Raw genomic sequence first — 17,600 nt, forward strand, 5'->3', positions numbered from 1 at the left:
TTGTGAACACCAGGTTCTGTAGTGATTGGTTAATAACAAGATACACCTGCAGAAACAGTCTAAGAACTAATGTTAAGGTAGCGTATGAGGCATGAGCCTGTATAATCAAAATATATACTACAATCAAATTCTTTCAAAACCCACCTAGAAGAATGGAATAGAAGAATGGAATGAATAGAATTCATCTATTTGAATTACATGGAAAGTTTGAAATATATATTTGATTCACCTGTGAAATTGATTTTGGATGAGGTAAAAATTGACATCCTACAATATATCTTTTGTTTTCAATTCATCAGAAAAATTCAATTTGGGCCAAAGATATTGTGATTTAACATGAAAAAATAGCCCATTCTCTAAAAATGTTTAAGAATAAAATCCTCAGTTAAATGAAAATTTAAATTTAAGCTTAGTTTATACAAGGCCTACCCTGCAATAACATCACTTAATTGAATAGCACATTTTGAAGTCCCACTAAACATGAAGCACAACTTATCTTTTAACACCATAAAAAAAGCCCCAAACCATTTGAAAGCTTCTTCAAATTAAATATAGTATCACACATTTATGAAATCTCTCTGTTAAGTGCTCAGTTATGTATCTGTGTCTCATCACCTTTCAATGCTCACATACAAAGCTCATGGTCACACCAACTGTGGAGCTAGATGTAATTGCACAGACAGAACCAAGGGTTAGGATTTCCAGCTTTAAACTCAGCCACCACAGAGCAGCTCAGGGAATTTTTACTTGTAAGAACAAGCACTGACTTCTCTCACCATGCTTCTTTCACACAGAGATGGCACCAGCCACTGAACAAATACTCACAAAAAACACACAACAGATTTGAAAAATATATTTTAAGATATTTAGCCAGCCACAGGTAAAACTTTTATCAGTCACCCTTCTGCAGCCCAAACTTCGGTTTTAAGTTGCATCAATGCAATTACTAAAATCGAGTCAGGGGAACATTAACACATAAGCAAATTATTAATCCTGTACTCAGCCCACTAAATTGCTTTTTTCCAATTCTATTTGTAACATGAATCAATTCACAGATGCACTTTTAAAATATTGCTAACCTCTTCAGCATTGTCATCTCTGCTGTCCCACAGGGAATGTTTTGAGGAAAACATAGCTTTCACCTACAGAAATTCAACGCCCTACTTGGTAAGGCTTCATTTGCATCACAATAGTATGCACAAATCATGCTAGTGATACCAAAACTAGTTCATAATCCAAATTCTGAATGCTGAATTATTTAAAATAAAATCTTTTTTTCAAGTTATGCAACTGTCTTGTAACAGAAAATTATTTAGGCAAATGAGGAATAAGTGCCTCACATATTTTGAAGTAAAATATTATCTCAATAAGTTGAAGCTAGAAGAACACTTCTTACAGGTTTCTGAAAAGTTTCATCAGTGGAGCTTTAATTTGGTGCTCAATAATGCATTTGAAAGTAATGAGGAAACCAGTTCCTCACCTTTTGGCTGACTGGGGCCAAGGAATTTTGTCAAGTAATATGTGGGGAAAAACTAAAGAGAATAATTAATGAGGCACCATAAGCATTTTAAAACTGTCCACTAGAAAAATTTAAAGGTTTTAAGAAAAATCTTGTTAGCAAAAAAACTGGGCTCTGTTGAACACTAACACATTAATTTGAATTAAACTACAGATCAAAACAAAAACATTGCTAATACAATGTTTTCTATTAGCAATCTTTTTGTTTTGATCTGTAGTTCAATTAACACAGTATTTCTACATCTGATTCCCAAAGCAATCAGGACCTGTTGTAACATATACATAGCCTTAAATTCCTTCTGAAGATTACCTGCAACAACCAAAACAAAACCTCCAAACCCAACAGAGATTTGAAGGCCACTGGTTACAACATTCACTGGGTGCAAACACAGTCACTAGCTGAACAGGACACGCACTATTCAATGTAACTGAAGCTTAAAGTGATGACTGTGGGTAAATTAGGATCATCTTTTTATAGCTTTTAACTTCCCAGTATCAAAACCATTTCATAAACACTCACATTAGTACAAATGTCCAAGAAATTTCCACCTCCATTTTGTAAGCTATTTCCATTTCTCTATTTTGTAAGCTATCATCTTGCCCACAAACAGAAGAAAATAACTTAAAGAACGTAATTTCAAAATGAATAAAATTGTCCAAAAGGCAAAATGAGAAAAAAAAATGTATTTGAAGGAACTATGTCAATATAAGTATACCTTGGAACAGATGACACTGGAAAAACTGCTGTGACTGAAAAATATGAAGTTTTAAACCTCATCCACAGAAAATAATTATCTTCAAGTGTCAAGCATTAAAAAACAAAACAATTTGCAGGAATTAAACCACTATTACCCCTTTTATTGCCTGACAACTGTGACCAAACTGTATTCTGGTTTAGTTCACATTTATTAATTCTAAGCAATCTAAGTTATTCAAATACAAAATAAATTTAAACATCCTGAACTGTCAACCCAAAGTATTTAATGACATTTTAGCCATCATGGTCTTGATTAAAGCTTCTCAAACTGTTTCTGAAGTCTCCACTGAGACTAAAACAATCAGGAATAGCTTGGTGGAAGATGAGGTTCCTCCTGCAACTCTTTGCAAGGCTGCCTGTCAGCAGGAAGGAAACGACAGATAATGAATGCTGCAAGGGGCCTTTCATCTTATTGTTGGGAAGCTGAGCAAGCCTACCTACCCTGAGCCCTCCACAGCAGCTGCTCACTGTTAGCTCAAGAGCAACTTTCTCATCTTTGACATCCAAGTGCTGAATACAAAGGGAAAAGATGAACAATCATACCAAAAAAGGAAAGGCAAACTTTACTTTATGGGCTGGTAGATTTTCTTAGCAGCCATAGCTGTAATTCTAAGAAATTACAGAATTCCCAGAATTCCGCTTAAATATGTCTTTCCCAAACATTTGAATATTCATGTTCAGTCACTTGTGGCATTCTTCATGATCTTAGTATCTTGAATAGATTTTTTGTGGCTGCACATCCTAAATAACTAAGAACCATGCACAGTTAACTGACAGCCTGCCCACTGCATTCCTGTTGTAGACATTTCTCTCCTCCTTCCAGAGTTTCATTGAACATAATTTTTGATGAAAAACATTTTGCAAGTACACTTCAAAGTGAACTAGGTGCTCCAAAAAATACTGAAACTAACTTGCTTAAACTCTTTGAACCAAAGTGTTGAATATCTAAGTTCTAATGCCTTTCTGTATTCTATGTCACATTAAATTAACTGCCAAGAAGTACAATGCTCACCAGGGAATAAAGGCATGATGCTTCACAGTAATTTCCTGGGCAGGAAATGAAAGGCTACAGATAACACTGAGCTATGAATCCTTGACTTTCATGGCATAGGACTCAAGTTCTTATTAACTGATGAGAGATAGCACATTGACAATATTAAAACCGAAATCTGAACTGATTCAGCTGTCCAGTGTTTGCTGACAACTGGTGAGAGAAGTTGAATCAACTTCCAAATTATTTTAACAACTTGATTTATCTATTAAAGCCTATTATATTACTTGTATTTGCTTAAGATGCCACAAATAACATATGTAAAAGTAAACTGTTCCACAAGAAAAGCAAGCTCTGCCATATCCCACACTTCAACTACCTAGAGAGGAAAAGCATGTTCCATTCTATAGTAACAAGCAGAAACTCCCACAGCCCTCCATTACCCACAAAATATGTCATATCCATGGACTAACCACTAGCTCTCCCCTCTGTCTCATGTTCTTACATTAACAACCAGACAACTAGAATTTTTCTCTAAATATGATTTAATTAAAAACACTAAATCAGCTTTGACTTTTATTTTATATATGTACAATAGTTACCAAATAATGAATACACTTAATCAGTTATGTTAAATTTCACATAACGTCAAAGGACATCAGCATGGCATGGAATAAACTCACTGCCTTTTGCAGATACAAAAAAATGCATTAATGTTAATTGTGATTACTATTTTGGTGTGTGGTTTGTTGGTTGGCTTTTTTATAACCTGCTTATCAATTCTCCAAATAATGTTGCCATAAAAACAGTGTAAGTGGTTAATTGACCAGTTAATATATTAACAAGTATGAATATTAGTAAAGTTTGCAAGGTATCAATTGCAAAATTACATCAAGTGTAGGACTGAATGTATTCACATGAAAGTTACCTTCAGTTAGAAAAGTTTTGAAAAAGAGCCCAGGTTGGAGCTGTGCATTAATTTGGTCAAACTGATTCATATGAATGAACAGTCAAGTTTATTTAGATATTGAAAATACAACTATCCTTTTTAGTATTCACAAACAATTGTGTATATAGTGTGTGTATGCGTGTAAATATATATATGTATATATAAAGTGAAGATATGTTAATGTAAAAATATACTGTTCATCCACTCCCAATTACAGAAAATTCAGTATTTGGACATTAAACTGTGCAAGTATTAATGTCCATTTCAAATCTACATTCAACCAGCAACAAATACTTAGAAGTATTTTTGTAAACATTTGAGATAGGGAAAATCCATTTACAAAAGAATCCTCCTTTAGCACATCAGCATCACTTCAGCTTGAAAATTTTGTACAGCAGCTTCAGGTGACATATTGTGAATCTGCTTAAATCAGAGAGCTTACACCATCTTAGATCAATATGTGTGAAAGCTCAGCAAATGCAGAAATTTCTTTCATTCTTAATCACCATCCATTTCCAGTTTACCAGCAAAAAGAAAATGCACTTGGCTACAAAAATATTAAGGAATGTTATTGAAAACAAAAGGCTATTTTGGTAGAAGAAACTACAAAAATAGTTGAGTCATGTTGTAAAGCTTTAATGCAAAAGCATTACAGTACAGATTTTCTTTACAACCTTAAAGCTTAATCAACACCAAATTTAAATATCCATCTCTCAAGTGCTTGAACAAAATGTGCTCAGTGAAAGTCTTTCTCCAAGGGGACCAAGGGTAATTAGGCAGGCGTCAGGCTCTGCGTCTCGGCCGCCTGCTGAGCGCCGTCCCGCGTCCCATTGGCAGCAATTACAGGGGTTGAGAGACTCTGATATAGTGACGTCGGGCAACTCAACTCAGCTCCACTTTCATCCTCTCCAGTGTCTGAATCCGGTGCTACCGAACTGTTCTCTATCCCCAGGATCTCACTGACTGTTTGAGGCAATTCCTAGAAAGGAGGCGGCAGGGGAAATATTAAAAATCACTGTAATTAAATGCACAAAGTTAACAACAAAGTCCCCTCTGTCCATCCTGCATTCCCAGGATTCATTCACATGAGAAATCATCCATCTGAATTTAGCTCACTAAAAGCATCTCTCTCAGCAATACTTACATTAGAGTTAACATTTTCTGTAGCTGCTTGTCAAGAAGACAGCAAAGGGAACACACTCAGGAATCAATTCCTGATTAATCCTGATTAACATAATCTTCATTACAAAAGTTAAAATCTAATCAACTATTACAATTATACTTCATGTTATTGAAATTAGTTTTATTGAGTGATACACTAGTTTTTGCCTAATAAGTCTGGCATGCTTTCAATGCAATGCATCTCTCAACTAGTTTTTCTCAAGCACACGAAACATCAAATTTCTTGGACTGAGGTTACCTATTGAGAGTTGAAAATTCACAACCAAAAAGCACAATTCAAGTCTCGCCAAGTGAACAGTATTAGTCTATAAAATCAATTATTCTTGCTTGCAGACTTCTCGAACATAGGCACTGCACAGCTACACAACATGCTTCACTGTACACCCAGACATTCAGTTATTTCACAAGTCATACATGAACACTTACAGCTAACTACAGACTTTTCTGATCTATAAACATTCACAGTAGATAGATATCTTTACCTTGCAATTCATCATCTGCATAGAAATTGCTTCTGCTTTGCAGAGTATATATTCCACATCAATTTTCATAGACAGCTCATTGATATGCTAAAAATAGATTCACAAGGTATAGTGAGATAAATTATAACTTTTTTCACCCAAAATACATTAATACTGCACTGCACAGCTAGTAAGTATCACCTTATTAACCTGCCTCTTAAGCTGTGAAAGGCTAGACCTAGTCTATAGCCATTTCTCTGTTTCATTGAGAGATGGCTACTCAAAGACACAGTATGGAACAGCTGCCTTTCACCAGCATCCAAGGCCTGCAAGAGGAATCCATGGTACCTCTAAACGTGACAAACTATCTGGCCCTCCTACATACTTCCCCCTGCAGCTCACATTTTCAGAGATGGTAAGTTAGATCATAGAAGATAAAGCAAAAGTTAGTATTAAATATAATAACTCATTTGAGGAGAGAACCATTTTTGATCTATTAATGATCTTATCAATAAACACAGACATCCAATAAACCATTTTGAAAGCTGCAGGATAGACACTTAACCCTTCAGAAAATGTTATGCACCTGTCCCTCCCCCAATATAAACCACAATCATATTGCATTAACTCCAAAAAGTTAACTAATATTTTAGCTTAGCACCCAAACGACAGCCCCATACTAGCCACTAGGAAGACAATTCTACTGCAGCCAAAACCAGCACAATAATCCATAGGAATATGGTACCTTTAGTATTTCATTAAAGCCATAGTGCTTGTCCATTATTTGCTGTTTTTCAGATTCTAGGATAGCACAACAAAGGAGAAGATGAAAATTCTGACAAGGCAATTCCGTCCACATGACCTGTTAAAATATAAAAACCCCACATTTTAAATGCTTATACTTTTCCATTGAAAAGAAAAGTAGTTCTTAGAATACAAGTCCTCCAGAAAAATCAGTTATCCAACAGTAAGCTGGTTTTGAAAGCAACTAAGTATTCGTAAAATTATTTGGAATTTTACTTTTGGCCCTTTAGAGACAACTGCAAGTCTGAGTCACCAAATGCTTATCTGCTTCTTAAGTCATTGTCCACTATAATGGTACTAAACTGCATGAGCTTGTGGAGCTGTGAATGTGGGCTCTGCCTCAGCTCTCGTGAAACAGAAGTAACTGAAGCTAACAAATTTTTTGTGTGGTTTAGAGTATCTGCATTAAGTGTGAATTGGCAGAAGAGTGTCATGCCCAGCAACAGCTAAAAAGGCTCTAATGTTTATAAATAAGGTGCTAAAGTTGCTCCCAATCCTGAAGACATGAACATGCAGGTACTGGGGGTAGGTGGGTATTCCCTTCCGACTGAAGACATATTGGCTTTTGATACCATGGAGGACACAATTATTCCTGAGTTCACTGGGACTGAAATGTGTAACCTCAGTACTAATACCCTATTTTAGTACACTCACAAAAACCTTTAAAAAAAAAGTATTTGAAAAGAACATGTATGGTGGACAGAAAGCTGGAGAACAATTTTGCCAACAAAACCAGAAAGAAGCAAAAGTCTGCTTGCACAAATGCCCTGACGGATAAAGAGATTTAAGACAATGGATTTACTCTCAAAAAAGGCAGGTAGAAATCAGACTACTGAAAATTTGTTACTTCATTAGCAGAAAACTTTTCATCATTATTGATGGAATAAAGCCTTATAGCTGAGCAAGAGCTTATACTTGAATTTTCATTACTAGTACATGTAACCAGTAAACAGAGTTGCATAAATCCCAAAGATATCCAAAGACGGCTCACCCAAAATAGAGTGCAATTAAACTTGAATGTTTCAATTAAGATCCAGTACAGAAATTAAATTTCGCATCTTTATCAGACAACCAATATTCTGTTAAAGCATTCTCTCACTCCAGGAGAAAGACTGGAATGCAAGTAGGCTGATAAAAAATAACAATTGAATGAAAATGCCTATAATTACCAAACACAGTCTGTCTACACCATTGTGCATTGATTTGGTTTAACATCAAGTTGCTGCCAAAAAAAATCCATACATTTTGCTACCGTTTTTGATAAACCTTTCCAAGTCTGGAGCAGAGCACACACTTAAGGTTATGTATGTAAATGCATAACAGCAGCATCACAACATGTTGGAAGGATGGAAGAAAAAGTGGCATTTAAACTATAATTATGAAAGTAAAAATATAAAAAGAAGGAGCAATAACTTTTTTCCTTTATCTTTCTGATAAAGCTACACAAGTAAAGACTTTTTTTTTTCCAGCACTACCTCAGCAGCCATGAATATTGTAACCAACATAGGTAAAGTAACTTATTCCCAACTCATTCTGGCTTTGTTACCGACTGATACTAGAAAAACACTGAAGCTAGGTATGAGTTAGTTGTAATTTTGTTACAGAAATCTTCTGGGTTTCCTCTAAGTCACCACTGTGCAAACAAAAGATTAAGAACTGGCTGGAATTACCAGGTGATATTGCCTGCCTCTCCAGTGTCAAGGAGGGACTGAACTACTTTCAATTTTGGGGCAGCTAAGAAGTGGGTCAGTAGGCTATCTGGGCTGTGTTTTGAGAAGCTCTACTAAAATGTGCTATAAGTTAACCCATCCACAGCCAGAGCAGTTTAACCCACACACAAAAGGCACTGCATGTAACATCACAAATAACTGCACTCAGATAACATGTCTCAGTTTATCCACACAGGTGGAATGTCACCTCTCTATCACATGCAACTCTGCCACAGAGCAATGAAACAATCACATTTTCTACCACAATCTAGTTATGGCTCTTGCTCAGGAAGTGCAAAGGCTGGGAGTTAGCCTCTACTCCAGATGATAAGAACCAGCATCTCCCATGTCCAAGGTGAGTGGAAATGGGACAAACCACACCAGTGAAGAATCATTTTCATTCCTTTTTTTGTGATAGAGCACTAGAAGTCATGAAGCCTTTGGGAACAGGGAAAAAGTGTCTGATGCTTACTAAGTGGTTCATATGAGTCAAAGGAGAGAAACAGAGATCCAGAAGAACCCTGAAATTAGCAGATTAGCCAGAAAAAGCCCCAGAAGTCCTGGAACCTTGGACTGGAATCTCAGATGGTAGCTCTCCTTCATTCCATTCTACGCTTAACAAGAGTATGTCATAGCGTAATACTGCCTTCGAATGGATTCCCTCAATTCATGTGCCAGTACAAAACTGGACATGAGGTTTGCTCAGCCAAAACCAAAAAACAGTAATTAATTTCTCTACAAAGGGAAAAGGCTTCCTGTGCCTATAGCTTGCCTTTGTAAATCCCACTTACTTCACTGATACCAGTGGGGCTGCATGGCTATGCACTGGAGCAAAAACAACCCACCGTAAGATGAACTGATCAAGGTGACTCTGGCCTTCACATAAAAACACTGACATAATGCCTTAATTATTTTGTTTTAAAAAGGAAAACAAGACATTCCTTTTCCCATTCCATATCGCCTAGCAAAGAAATTGAATACTTGTAGTAAACATACATTATGATGTGCTATAAGAAACCTACAAGACTATCATATATCAAAAGGTTTCCATCATCTTCCTAAGAGAGGAAAAAAAATATCTGAGAGAGAAATATAGTGTGTTTCTTTCCTGTATGTACACATAAATATGCCTTAAAGCAGAGGTGATAAAAACATGCTAGCCTGGGACTATAAACTATATATAAAAATACTGTTGTCATCTACTTAAAAAGAAAAATTAGTCTTTAAGAAATACTGAGAAAACAACATAATATTGGGGGGAAGAGATGAGTGCATCTCCCCTCCCAAGTCATTATCATTTATACCTTTGAATAAGAGTATTGTTCTAGTTTTTTACATATTGGTTTCCTCATTTATGAATGTTATCCATAAACTTTTGTGTCCTCTGGTTGAAATACCACCTCAATACTCTATGATAGTAAATTCCAGCAACTGATGATAAAAAAGCTAAAAAATATTTACTTTAGTCAGTTTTAAATACTGATCCTCGTCTTTATGTGACTACCTTTTCATTAGAGGAAAAAGTTAATAAAAGTATCAACATTATTTTTCACCAAGCCAGAAACAATATTTTTCATTATAGTACAAACTTTATGAATCCCAGCCCTGTTCTTTTCATTACCCTTCTGTTCCTCAACATATATTCTGTTATGTCCTATAAAATACTCCCTCCATTCATCTGAACATTTATTCTGTTCTTCTGAGTTTTCAGTGAATATTGTGCCCCTGTTAAATGCAGTTTTGACAATAAACCTGTACTATTGACACACTTCTCAATTTTCAGGGAATGAAAAATTAAAGACAAGAATATTGGTTAATTTAAATTATTTCATCTGATCCCAAGATCACCTAAATTAAAAAAAAAATCTCATTAACCCAGAATTATCAGAACTTCAACAATTTGATGCTTTACATAATGTTATGTGGCATCACAAGGCCTTATCATCGAGATTAATGATCTTCTGACATCATCCCCTTCATGGCTTTGGCTAACACAAACTACCCTGACAGTGCTTCATTCAGCTTAATCTATACAGAATCACCAATACCATGGAATTAATCAAACAAATGCTTTTTCTTTTATCATGAGCTGGTTTCCATTAACAGTTAACAGCTACTCTCCACTTACTGCTTTCACTTAAGAGTCTCAGTTGAAGACTCCTGTCCAAATCATTTTGGACATACAATTTATCCAAACCAGCTCTAATAAGTATTTTTTCATTTATTTCACAAGTTGTCCTTTAGTCTAAAAAGACAATAAATGCTTGCTTGTCCTCAGATCATTGCACTAAATCCTTTTTTTTTTTAATTTATCAGAGTATTAAACACTTTGCAAAATGATCCATGCTTTTTCTTCTAAAGTCCAAAAACTGCTGAAGTTTATATGATGAAATATTTCCTTACCTCCCAGAGTCGAAGAATATCTTGAAAACTAAATTCCCTTTTAAATCTGATAAGAAGCCACCGGAAGCAAAAATAAAGGTAGCCTGAGTCTTGAGATTCTAGGAATAAGAGGGTGACACTTCAGAAGCATCAAATTTGGTTCAGACAACAGGTGAAAAAGAAAAAAAACCCATACTTTACAGGCACATACTTACACCACTGATTTTTTAAGATGGCAGGACCTTCTTATAATCAAGATATTTGCAAGAGTACAGCATATTTTAAAATTGGTAACAGGATGACCCTATCTTTTCAATAAGCATCAATTTATGGAGCAACTATTTAAACATTTTAGGCATTATAAAGTTACAAGTCCTATACTCATATAATATTGGAATTATATTTAGACTTGTGAGAAACAGAATACAGGAAGCTGTTTCAGTTACTGTGCATAAATAATACACCTACCTAAATAACTGCAAAATCCACTGTCTAGTAAACGAAGCAAATGACTCAGCTGAATAAGTTGTGTCTTCATACCCTGCATCTGTTCTTCAAAATTCTGATGCTGTATGGAATAAAACATTAGCACTGTCACTTCTATTAACTCAATTTTGAGATTTGCAGCTATTTTAAAAGAAGTTTTGTTATTGCAACAGTGGTTCTCACCCTTTAGGTATTTAATATATAGATATTTAACTGTACTTCTGTCTAATGAAATGTCTGCCTTTTACTGAAAAGTTTAAATAAGCACTGAACTGTATTTCTTTGCTAACATTTTTGTATGTAGTAAATGACAGTTTAAATCTGATTAAGCTCTGTACTTCTCAGCAGCATGACTGCACTCAAACAAAAAAATTCTCTTTTACTTTCCTATCAGTCACACAGTCTTTTGCCACATGCACAAGCCATAAAAGCTTCAGTTTTGGGAAGTCTAAACTGCACTTAAAACCCAAAAGGCAGGCATATAATGAAATCATTATCCTGAACAAAATCCTGCTTGAGGACTCCTGATAAATACAAATTCGTCTGTGATGGTTACTTTGGAATTCTTAAGGAGCCAAATATGCCTGTACCACACAGCAATACTATTGCAAACCCACCACAACCTCAATCAACAAAAGCAAATTGACTCCAAACACAAAATGACTCCTTTAAAAGAATTCAAATAACCAAGTGAAATTTATAAAGTGAAATTAACCCCAAATACTATCTGTGGCTTATCTGTTTATGTGAGCTAAAAAAACCTTATTTTACCATTTGATCCATGTATGATACAAAGCACCAAAAGGCATCTACTTCATTCTCCATAACATACAAGACAGGTGACAGCAAGTCGCTCATGCCCTGCACATAACCTTGAGAGAGAAAAAGCAGAGGGGGAAAAAAGCAATAAGAAATTTAAACTCAGCAGTAAAAACAACAATTTTTCAAGTGTGATGAATGACTGAGTGAAACAAATATTAGCACATACAGATACTATAATTCTCCCATTCAACTACCAGTAAAGACAAATTTGTATTAATAGGCACCGACATCCCACAGATCTGATAAGATTTACAAGCCATTTCTGCCAGCCTAAAGAGAACCTAAAGCAAACACATTGTTCCAGTAACTGTTAAAATATGTTCAAACTGAGTTTGTACACAACATATTTTTAGTAAAAATGTTCCTATTTAGAACTCAGGAGCATATATTGATATTTTTAAGATTAAGTCTCTACCTTGCACCATCACAAATACAAACGTGTATATAATCTCCTTTCTATTTGTACTTGATTACTTTCTTCTAGGCATTTAAAATTTTGAGTATCTTTGCACTCCCCCACCCACCCCCTAATGAAGATTTTCTTCTCAAATTCACTTAAAGAGATGTTGAGTTGCAATTCCAGAAAAACATAGTGCAACAGCTCTTATGAAGAAAACTTTGCATTTTACACTTCTTTTTTTTTCTGTCACTGAACATGCCCTGAAGATTCCTTTATTTAAGGAAGTTGGGACTGTTCTGCTTGGACAGTACTTTAAATACACCCAAGCCTAAGACCATCTGTGTAATCAAGCAGAAAACAACGAAGAATTCCACCTATCAAAGTGAGAAAGGGAATTAATAGTAAAGTATTGCTTGCAAGAAGCACAAAAGCAACACGTCTCCAGATCTGATTCAAGGACGTGCTTTTATGTTTTGTGTCTAGAACTGGTGAATAAACTTTGTACCACCTAAAAAGTACTCACAAGCTTTCAAGAAAAGTTTTCATTTAACTGGAGAAGGAAATGCCCATTAAAGCATATAATTTTTACAAACAATGATAAAACTTGAGTTGTATAAAAGAAGTTTTTCAAATTTTTATAGTTTTTAAATGCTTCTTACAGCTTTCTTGTTTGTAATTAACAGTCAATTTAAGTATAGCATAATGATTACTACAGGTAATTTTTTCCCCTTCTTCCCAACTCTTCCAATTACCACTGTTGCTAGTCTCAGCTTATCTATTGCCCAATTGTTGCTGATCTCTCTAAATAAGAGAACACAATTAATGTGTGTATCTATCATCAATGATTGGTTCAACATAACATTTCTCAGTTGGCTGACTTTATTTCTTAATGATGTAATTGTAACTCTGTAACTGAAAAGAGGATTAGAGTCAGTAACTGAAAATATGAAGCAGCTGAGAATAAAAATAAAGTAATAGCAAACAGGTATATAATTAAAAGGTCAAAAGAAAAAAGTAGTGTTCCCCACATATCAAATACTACAGCTAACTAAAAATAAATGCAGAGAAAATTCTGTCCAAGACAGTTGAACAGTCCATTTAATAATAAACTAAATTTCATTAATGCAGACTTAAGGAATTTACTCAGAAAACTATTCTATTAACAGCTGTTCTGTCCCCTTCCCTATCAGTCAGCTTGTGGCATTATTCAGCCCCCTCCAAAGCTGCTGTCAAATGATTAAGAGCAGCACTGCACCAATGTGTAGAAGCCTTGGACAGTTACTGTGTCAAATTTACTGTATTTCCATTATTCCTGCTTGTTTATAAAACATAAGACTTATCCAGTGTGCACATTCAAGCCATCTCAACAATGTTTTTAACAGAGTGAGTGGTGAATCTGCTTTACTTTCACCTATAATGCCACTGTGCATTAATGAATTTTGAAATGTGGAAAGAGATGAAACAGTGCTACATGTTTCAACCATCAGTTTTAGTTTTCCCTTTTTTCAAGCCAAAGATCAAGACTCTCTCTCAGAGAGAACGAAAGCTGACAAGAACTACAGCCCTGCAGCATGTTTACCAGCGGTTAAAGATTTAAGCTTACTTTTTGTTTTCAAAACCTGGCAGGAAGTGGGCTTTTAGAATCCCAAAACTTTTCTGATACAGAATACCCAAAAAAACTCCAAAGTACCCAACAGCCAAATGTCATACCAGGGGTGAAGGGGGAACCAACTGCAAGTATCTTTTCCCTCCCTCCCAAGACAATTAACAAGAAACCAAGACTTAGCCATCACATTAACAGTGCAATTAAAGCAAGATGTTATATGCTCTCCCCTCTGCAGCAGATGCATGCACTAAAATGTAATTTTTGACAGATTGCTAAGTGCACTTCTCAAGAACCAGCTTTTAATATATTCACAGGAACACCATATTTACAAACAGCTGGTTCAGCATGCTGAGCTTTAATTACAGCAGTAGCAGCTGGCTTATCATTTTTATTGATATTATCAGCCTTAAAAACATATATAACGCTCAAGCTCCAAAGACTCAAACCCATTTAGAACTCTGAAAAGCAAGACTGCTTCAATTCTTTTTAAAAAGTTCACACAAAAAAACCTAAACTGCAAAAACAACAAAAGAACCCCACAACAGTAGGTCTGTGGTGAAGACAAACTACCACTTAATTCCCAATCCCGACACAACTGATGAGTTCAAACGCCTAAGACAGACACCAAATTGAAGAGAGGAAGAAAAACAGAACAAAATTATCTACATTACTGAGCACGACAAACTATTAAATCTTTTTTAAAACATTTACAAAAAGCATTGCAATCTATACAAGTTCAATTCTATTAACAGGACTTCGCATAAGCAAAGCTGCATATCAGAAGCCAAGAAGGCTTTTACATTCAGAGGGACACAACTTACCTAAGTCAAAGTCATACATGCAATAGGTCATCAAAATATCATGAAGCAAAATCAGTCCTGGATTATCTTCGCCTTCATAGAACTTATTTGTTCGATCTGTCCTGTTAACATCTTTTTCTAAGAAAACAGTCCAGATTTAAAAACACTTTCAAAACCAGTCTTACAAAGCCAGTATCAAATTAATTCAGAATATCTAAGCTGATGATTTCTTCCTCAAATACTGTTGCAAAGCCTTGAAGTGTTTAAGACAACTGCATAACTGAATGTCATTCCAAAATAAAATGACATTCGTTTTAAAATAAATAAAATCCTTCCTATCTCCAATGAAAGTATTTGCTTACAAACATATTTTAAAGCTTTCTGCCTTTTCTTTGATAATGCATTTTATGGAAAAAAAAATCCTGATTATAATTCAGCAAAAATGTTTCGACTTAAGAGGATTAAAAACAATTTTATGTGAGCTAACTCTACAATGTCATTTATGAATACTGTTCAATGCAGCATAATCCATAGATGGAAAGTTCCCACATGATCAGCTCAAAGACACTGTGACAGTTCATAACAGCATTTTATAAATACTGTTTAACAAGCTCCTGTAACTCATAGCAGATGAAACTGCCTCTTGCATCAGGTAGTTTTGATGTCTGAAACACACCAAGCACACAGCATACTCCTTAATAAGGTGAAAATCAATACCAATATATTTTGAAATTTTGCAAAATTTTGAAAGTAATTTGATAAAAGGAGTATTTTGTAGATTTGAATGTATTTTACTACATAACTCTAATGCTGCCACATACATTTCAAATGCTTAAAAATTAAAACAATTGTCTCAACAGAAACAAACATCTGGCCTTTTTTAAACTCAGAATATATTTTTTTCTGTTATCATTCTCTAAAAATGTCTTTTACGAGTCTACCAAGACAAGACTACTTTGACCCTTTCAGCTTGCCTGTTGAATAACTGCCTGGAAAAAGTTTAGTCTTTCTCTCAGAATAACAAAGAAATCTTGGCCTGACTCCTGAAAAAAAAAATTAGAAATCCAGAACACTGGTGCCCAAATGGTGCTAATACAAACTGCTAATACTCAGCATAATTTGATGAAATTTTTAGAAGTAGGTGCAAAACCCCAGAAATCAGAACGCACATACACAAATCACTATAAAAAATTGTAAAATATGAACAGACACATTTCACATTCTTATTGTACATCATTATTTTAACATTTCCAGTAGAAACACATTATAACATAACATAAAATGAAGAGTCTTTTGTTATTGAGTAAAGGAAGTTTAAAAATCCAGCCAAAAATCAGTTTGCAACACTAATATATTAAGCTACATAACCAAGTTTAGACACCTCTGAAAAGACCAACATTTTATTTTTAGTGCCTCTTCATGCAGGCTCTTCAATTTCATATTAATTTTTTAAAGTGTGTGTGCATTTAGGTATGTGTCTAAACATGAATTTACCTATAAGACTTCGGTAATCTCTTAATCTTGAATTTCGCTTTTCCTGTTCCTCACTGACAGATTTCCACTGCAGTTTCATCCTGAAATATTCATCCCTGAAGAAGAACAACAATTTTGAAACCAAACATTGACATTTCCTTTTTTTAATTTAAGCATTCATTCATTCCATGTATTCTTTGAGATAAATGGAATAAAAACACCTGTTTATGTAATGTTTTTAGTTCAGAAAATGTCACAGGTTCTTGCATTCAACAGTTTTAGCAGCTGTCTCACAAAGGGCTTTCCACCTCACTATGTCTTAAAAAAGATGCACCTTTTAAATTTATTGTGTAAGAAAAAAGTCACTGTACTCACGTTTTCCTTTTTTGCAGATTTGCTCTCTCTTCTTTAGTGCTATTCCAAGGAAAATATCCCAAAAGAAATTTCCAAGCCTCTTTTCTTAAAGTATGGCAGAGACCCTAGGGAAAAATGGGTATGATGCATCAACAAAAATATTACCATACCGTGAGGAAACATTCCTAGATTGATACAACACTTCCCAAAGTAGCAAGTTCAAGTTGGTTTCTTTTGACATTGCAGCCAAGCATCACGTGCTAACTAGGTCTCACACTGGGAGGAAACAAGAGGAAAAGAGAATGATTAAACAGAATACTGTAGAAGCACTGGATCGACACTTAGGTAAAAAAAGAAACTTTAGAAAATAGTTTTCTTCCTATATTTTTGCTTCACTGCTAAAAATAAAGAACTTACAGGCATCACAGACTTTAGGAAGTAAAAAAAGGACCTTTAAAAATGTATAAAAATATAATGCTGCTTCTGGTTACAGTTGCCGAACTTCTGTCTTGCCATGAAGTGACCTTAAGGACTAGTCTTCCATTTATTTGTTTTTTGAAACAAATATTTTCATCTCATAAGACACAGCCAACCTTCAATGAATCTTTCAGTCAAAAATACTAATGTCCATTCAAGAAGCCTGCTTGTCAGAAATCTTCCCAAGTAATGCTCAACATTTTAGATTACACAAATGTATGGACCTGAATCATACCCTGCTCTCATCAAGAGTTTCTTGCAACTCCTGCAGAACAGTCATAATAATACGGAACTTGAGAGTCCCCACTTTGGGGATCTTGAGTCATAAATAAAATAGAGCACTCAGTCCCCTGGTAATGGGCAGAGATTGACAGGAAAGTGGGCTATAAAAGAGAAGGTTTGTAGTAATTCTCATGATTGTGGAAGGGT

The 17,600-nt window shown here is 35.0% G+C and overlaps 1 protein-coding gene across 2 annotated transcripts in view; it reads right to left on the bottom strand.

Annotated features, from left to right (window-relative positions):
* Positions 1 to 4,835: 4,835 nt before the first annotated feature.
* The window catches only part of TBC1D15 (TBC1 domain family member 15), a 34,607-nt gene continuing 21,842 nt past the window's right edge, over positions 4,836 to 17,600 (bottom strand). For both annotated transcript variants that reach the window (XM_059846905.1, XM_059846906.1), the window contains exons 9-17: positions 16,716 to 16,819; positions 16,362 to 16,456; positions 14,889 to 15,005; positions 12,011 to 12,111; positions 11,222 to 11,321; positions 10,775 to 10,872; positions 6,604 to 6,720; positions 5,880 to 5,966; positions 4,836 to 5,194 (exon numbers count right to left, since the gene is read on the bottom strand). In XM_059846905.1, coding sequence (XP_059702888.1) covers positions 4,988 to 5,194; positions 5,880 to 5,966; positions 6,604 to 6,720; positions 10,775 to 10,872; positions 11,222 to 11,321; positions 12,011 to 12,111; positions 14,889 to 15,005; positions 16,362 to 16,456; positions 16,716 to 16,819 — 1,026 coding nt within the window. In that variant the 3' untranslated portion in view covers positions 4,836 to 4,987. The remainder of the gene's footprint in view (positions 5,195 to 5,879; positions 5,967 to 6,603; positions 6,721 to 10,774; positions 10,873 to 11,221; positions 11,322 to 12,010; positions 12,112 to 14,888; positions 15,006 to 16,361; positions 16,457 to 16,715; positions 16,820 to 17,600) is intronic.

Source organism: Haemorhous mexicanus, chromosome 5 (genome assembly GCF_027477595.1).
Source record: "Haemorhous mexicanus isolate bHaeMex1 chromosome 5, bHaeMex1.pri, whole genome shotgun sequence".
Classification (NCBI taxonomy): domain Eukaryota; kingdom Metazoa; phylum Chordata; class Aves; order Passeriformes; family Fringillidae; genus Haemorhous; species Haemorhous mexicanus.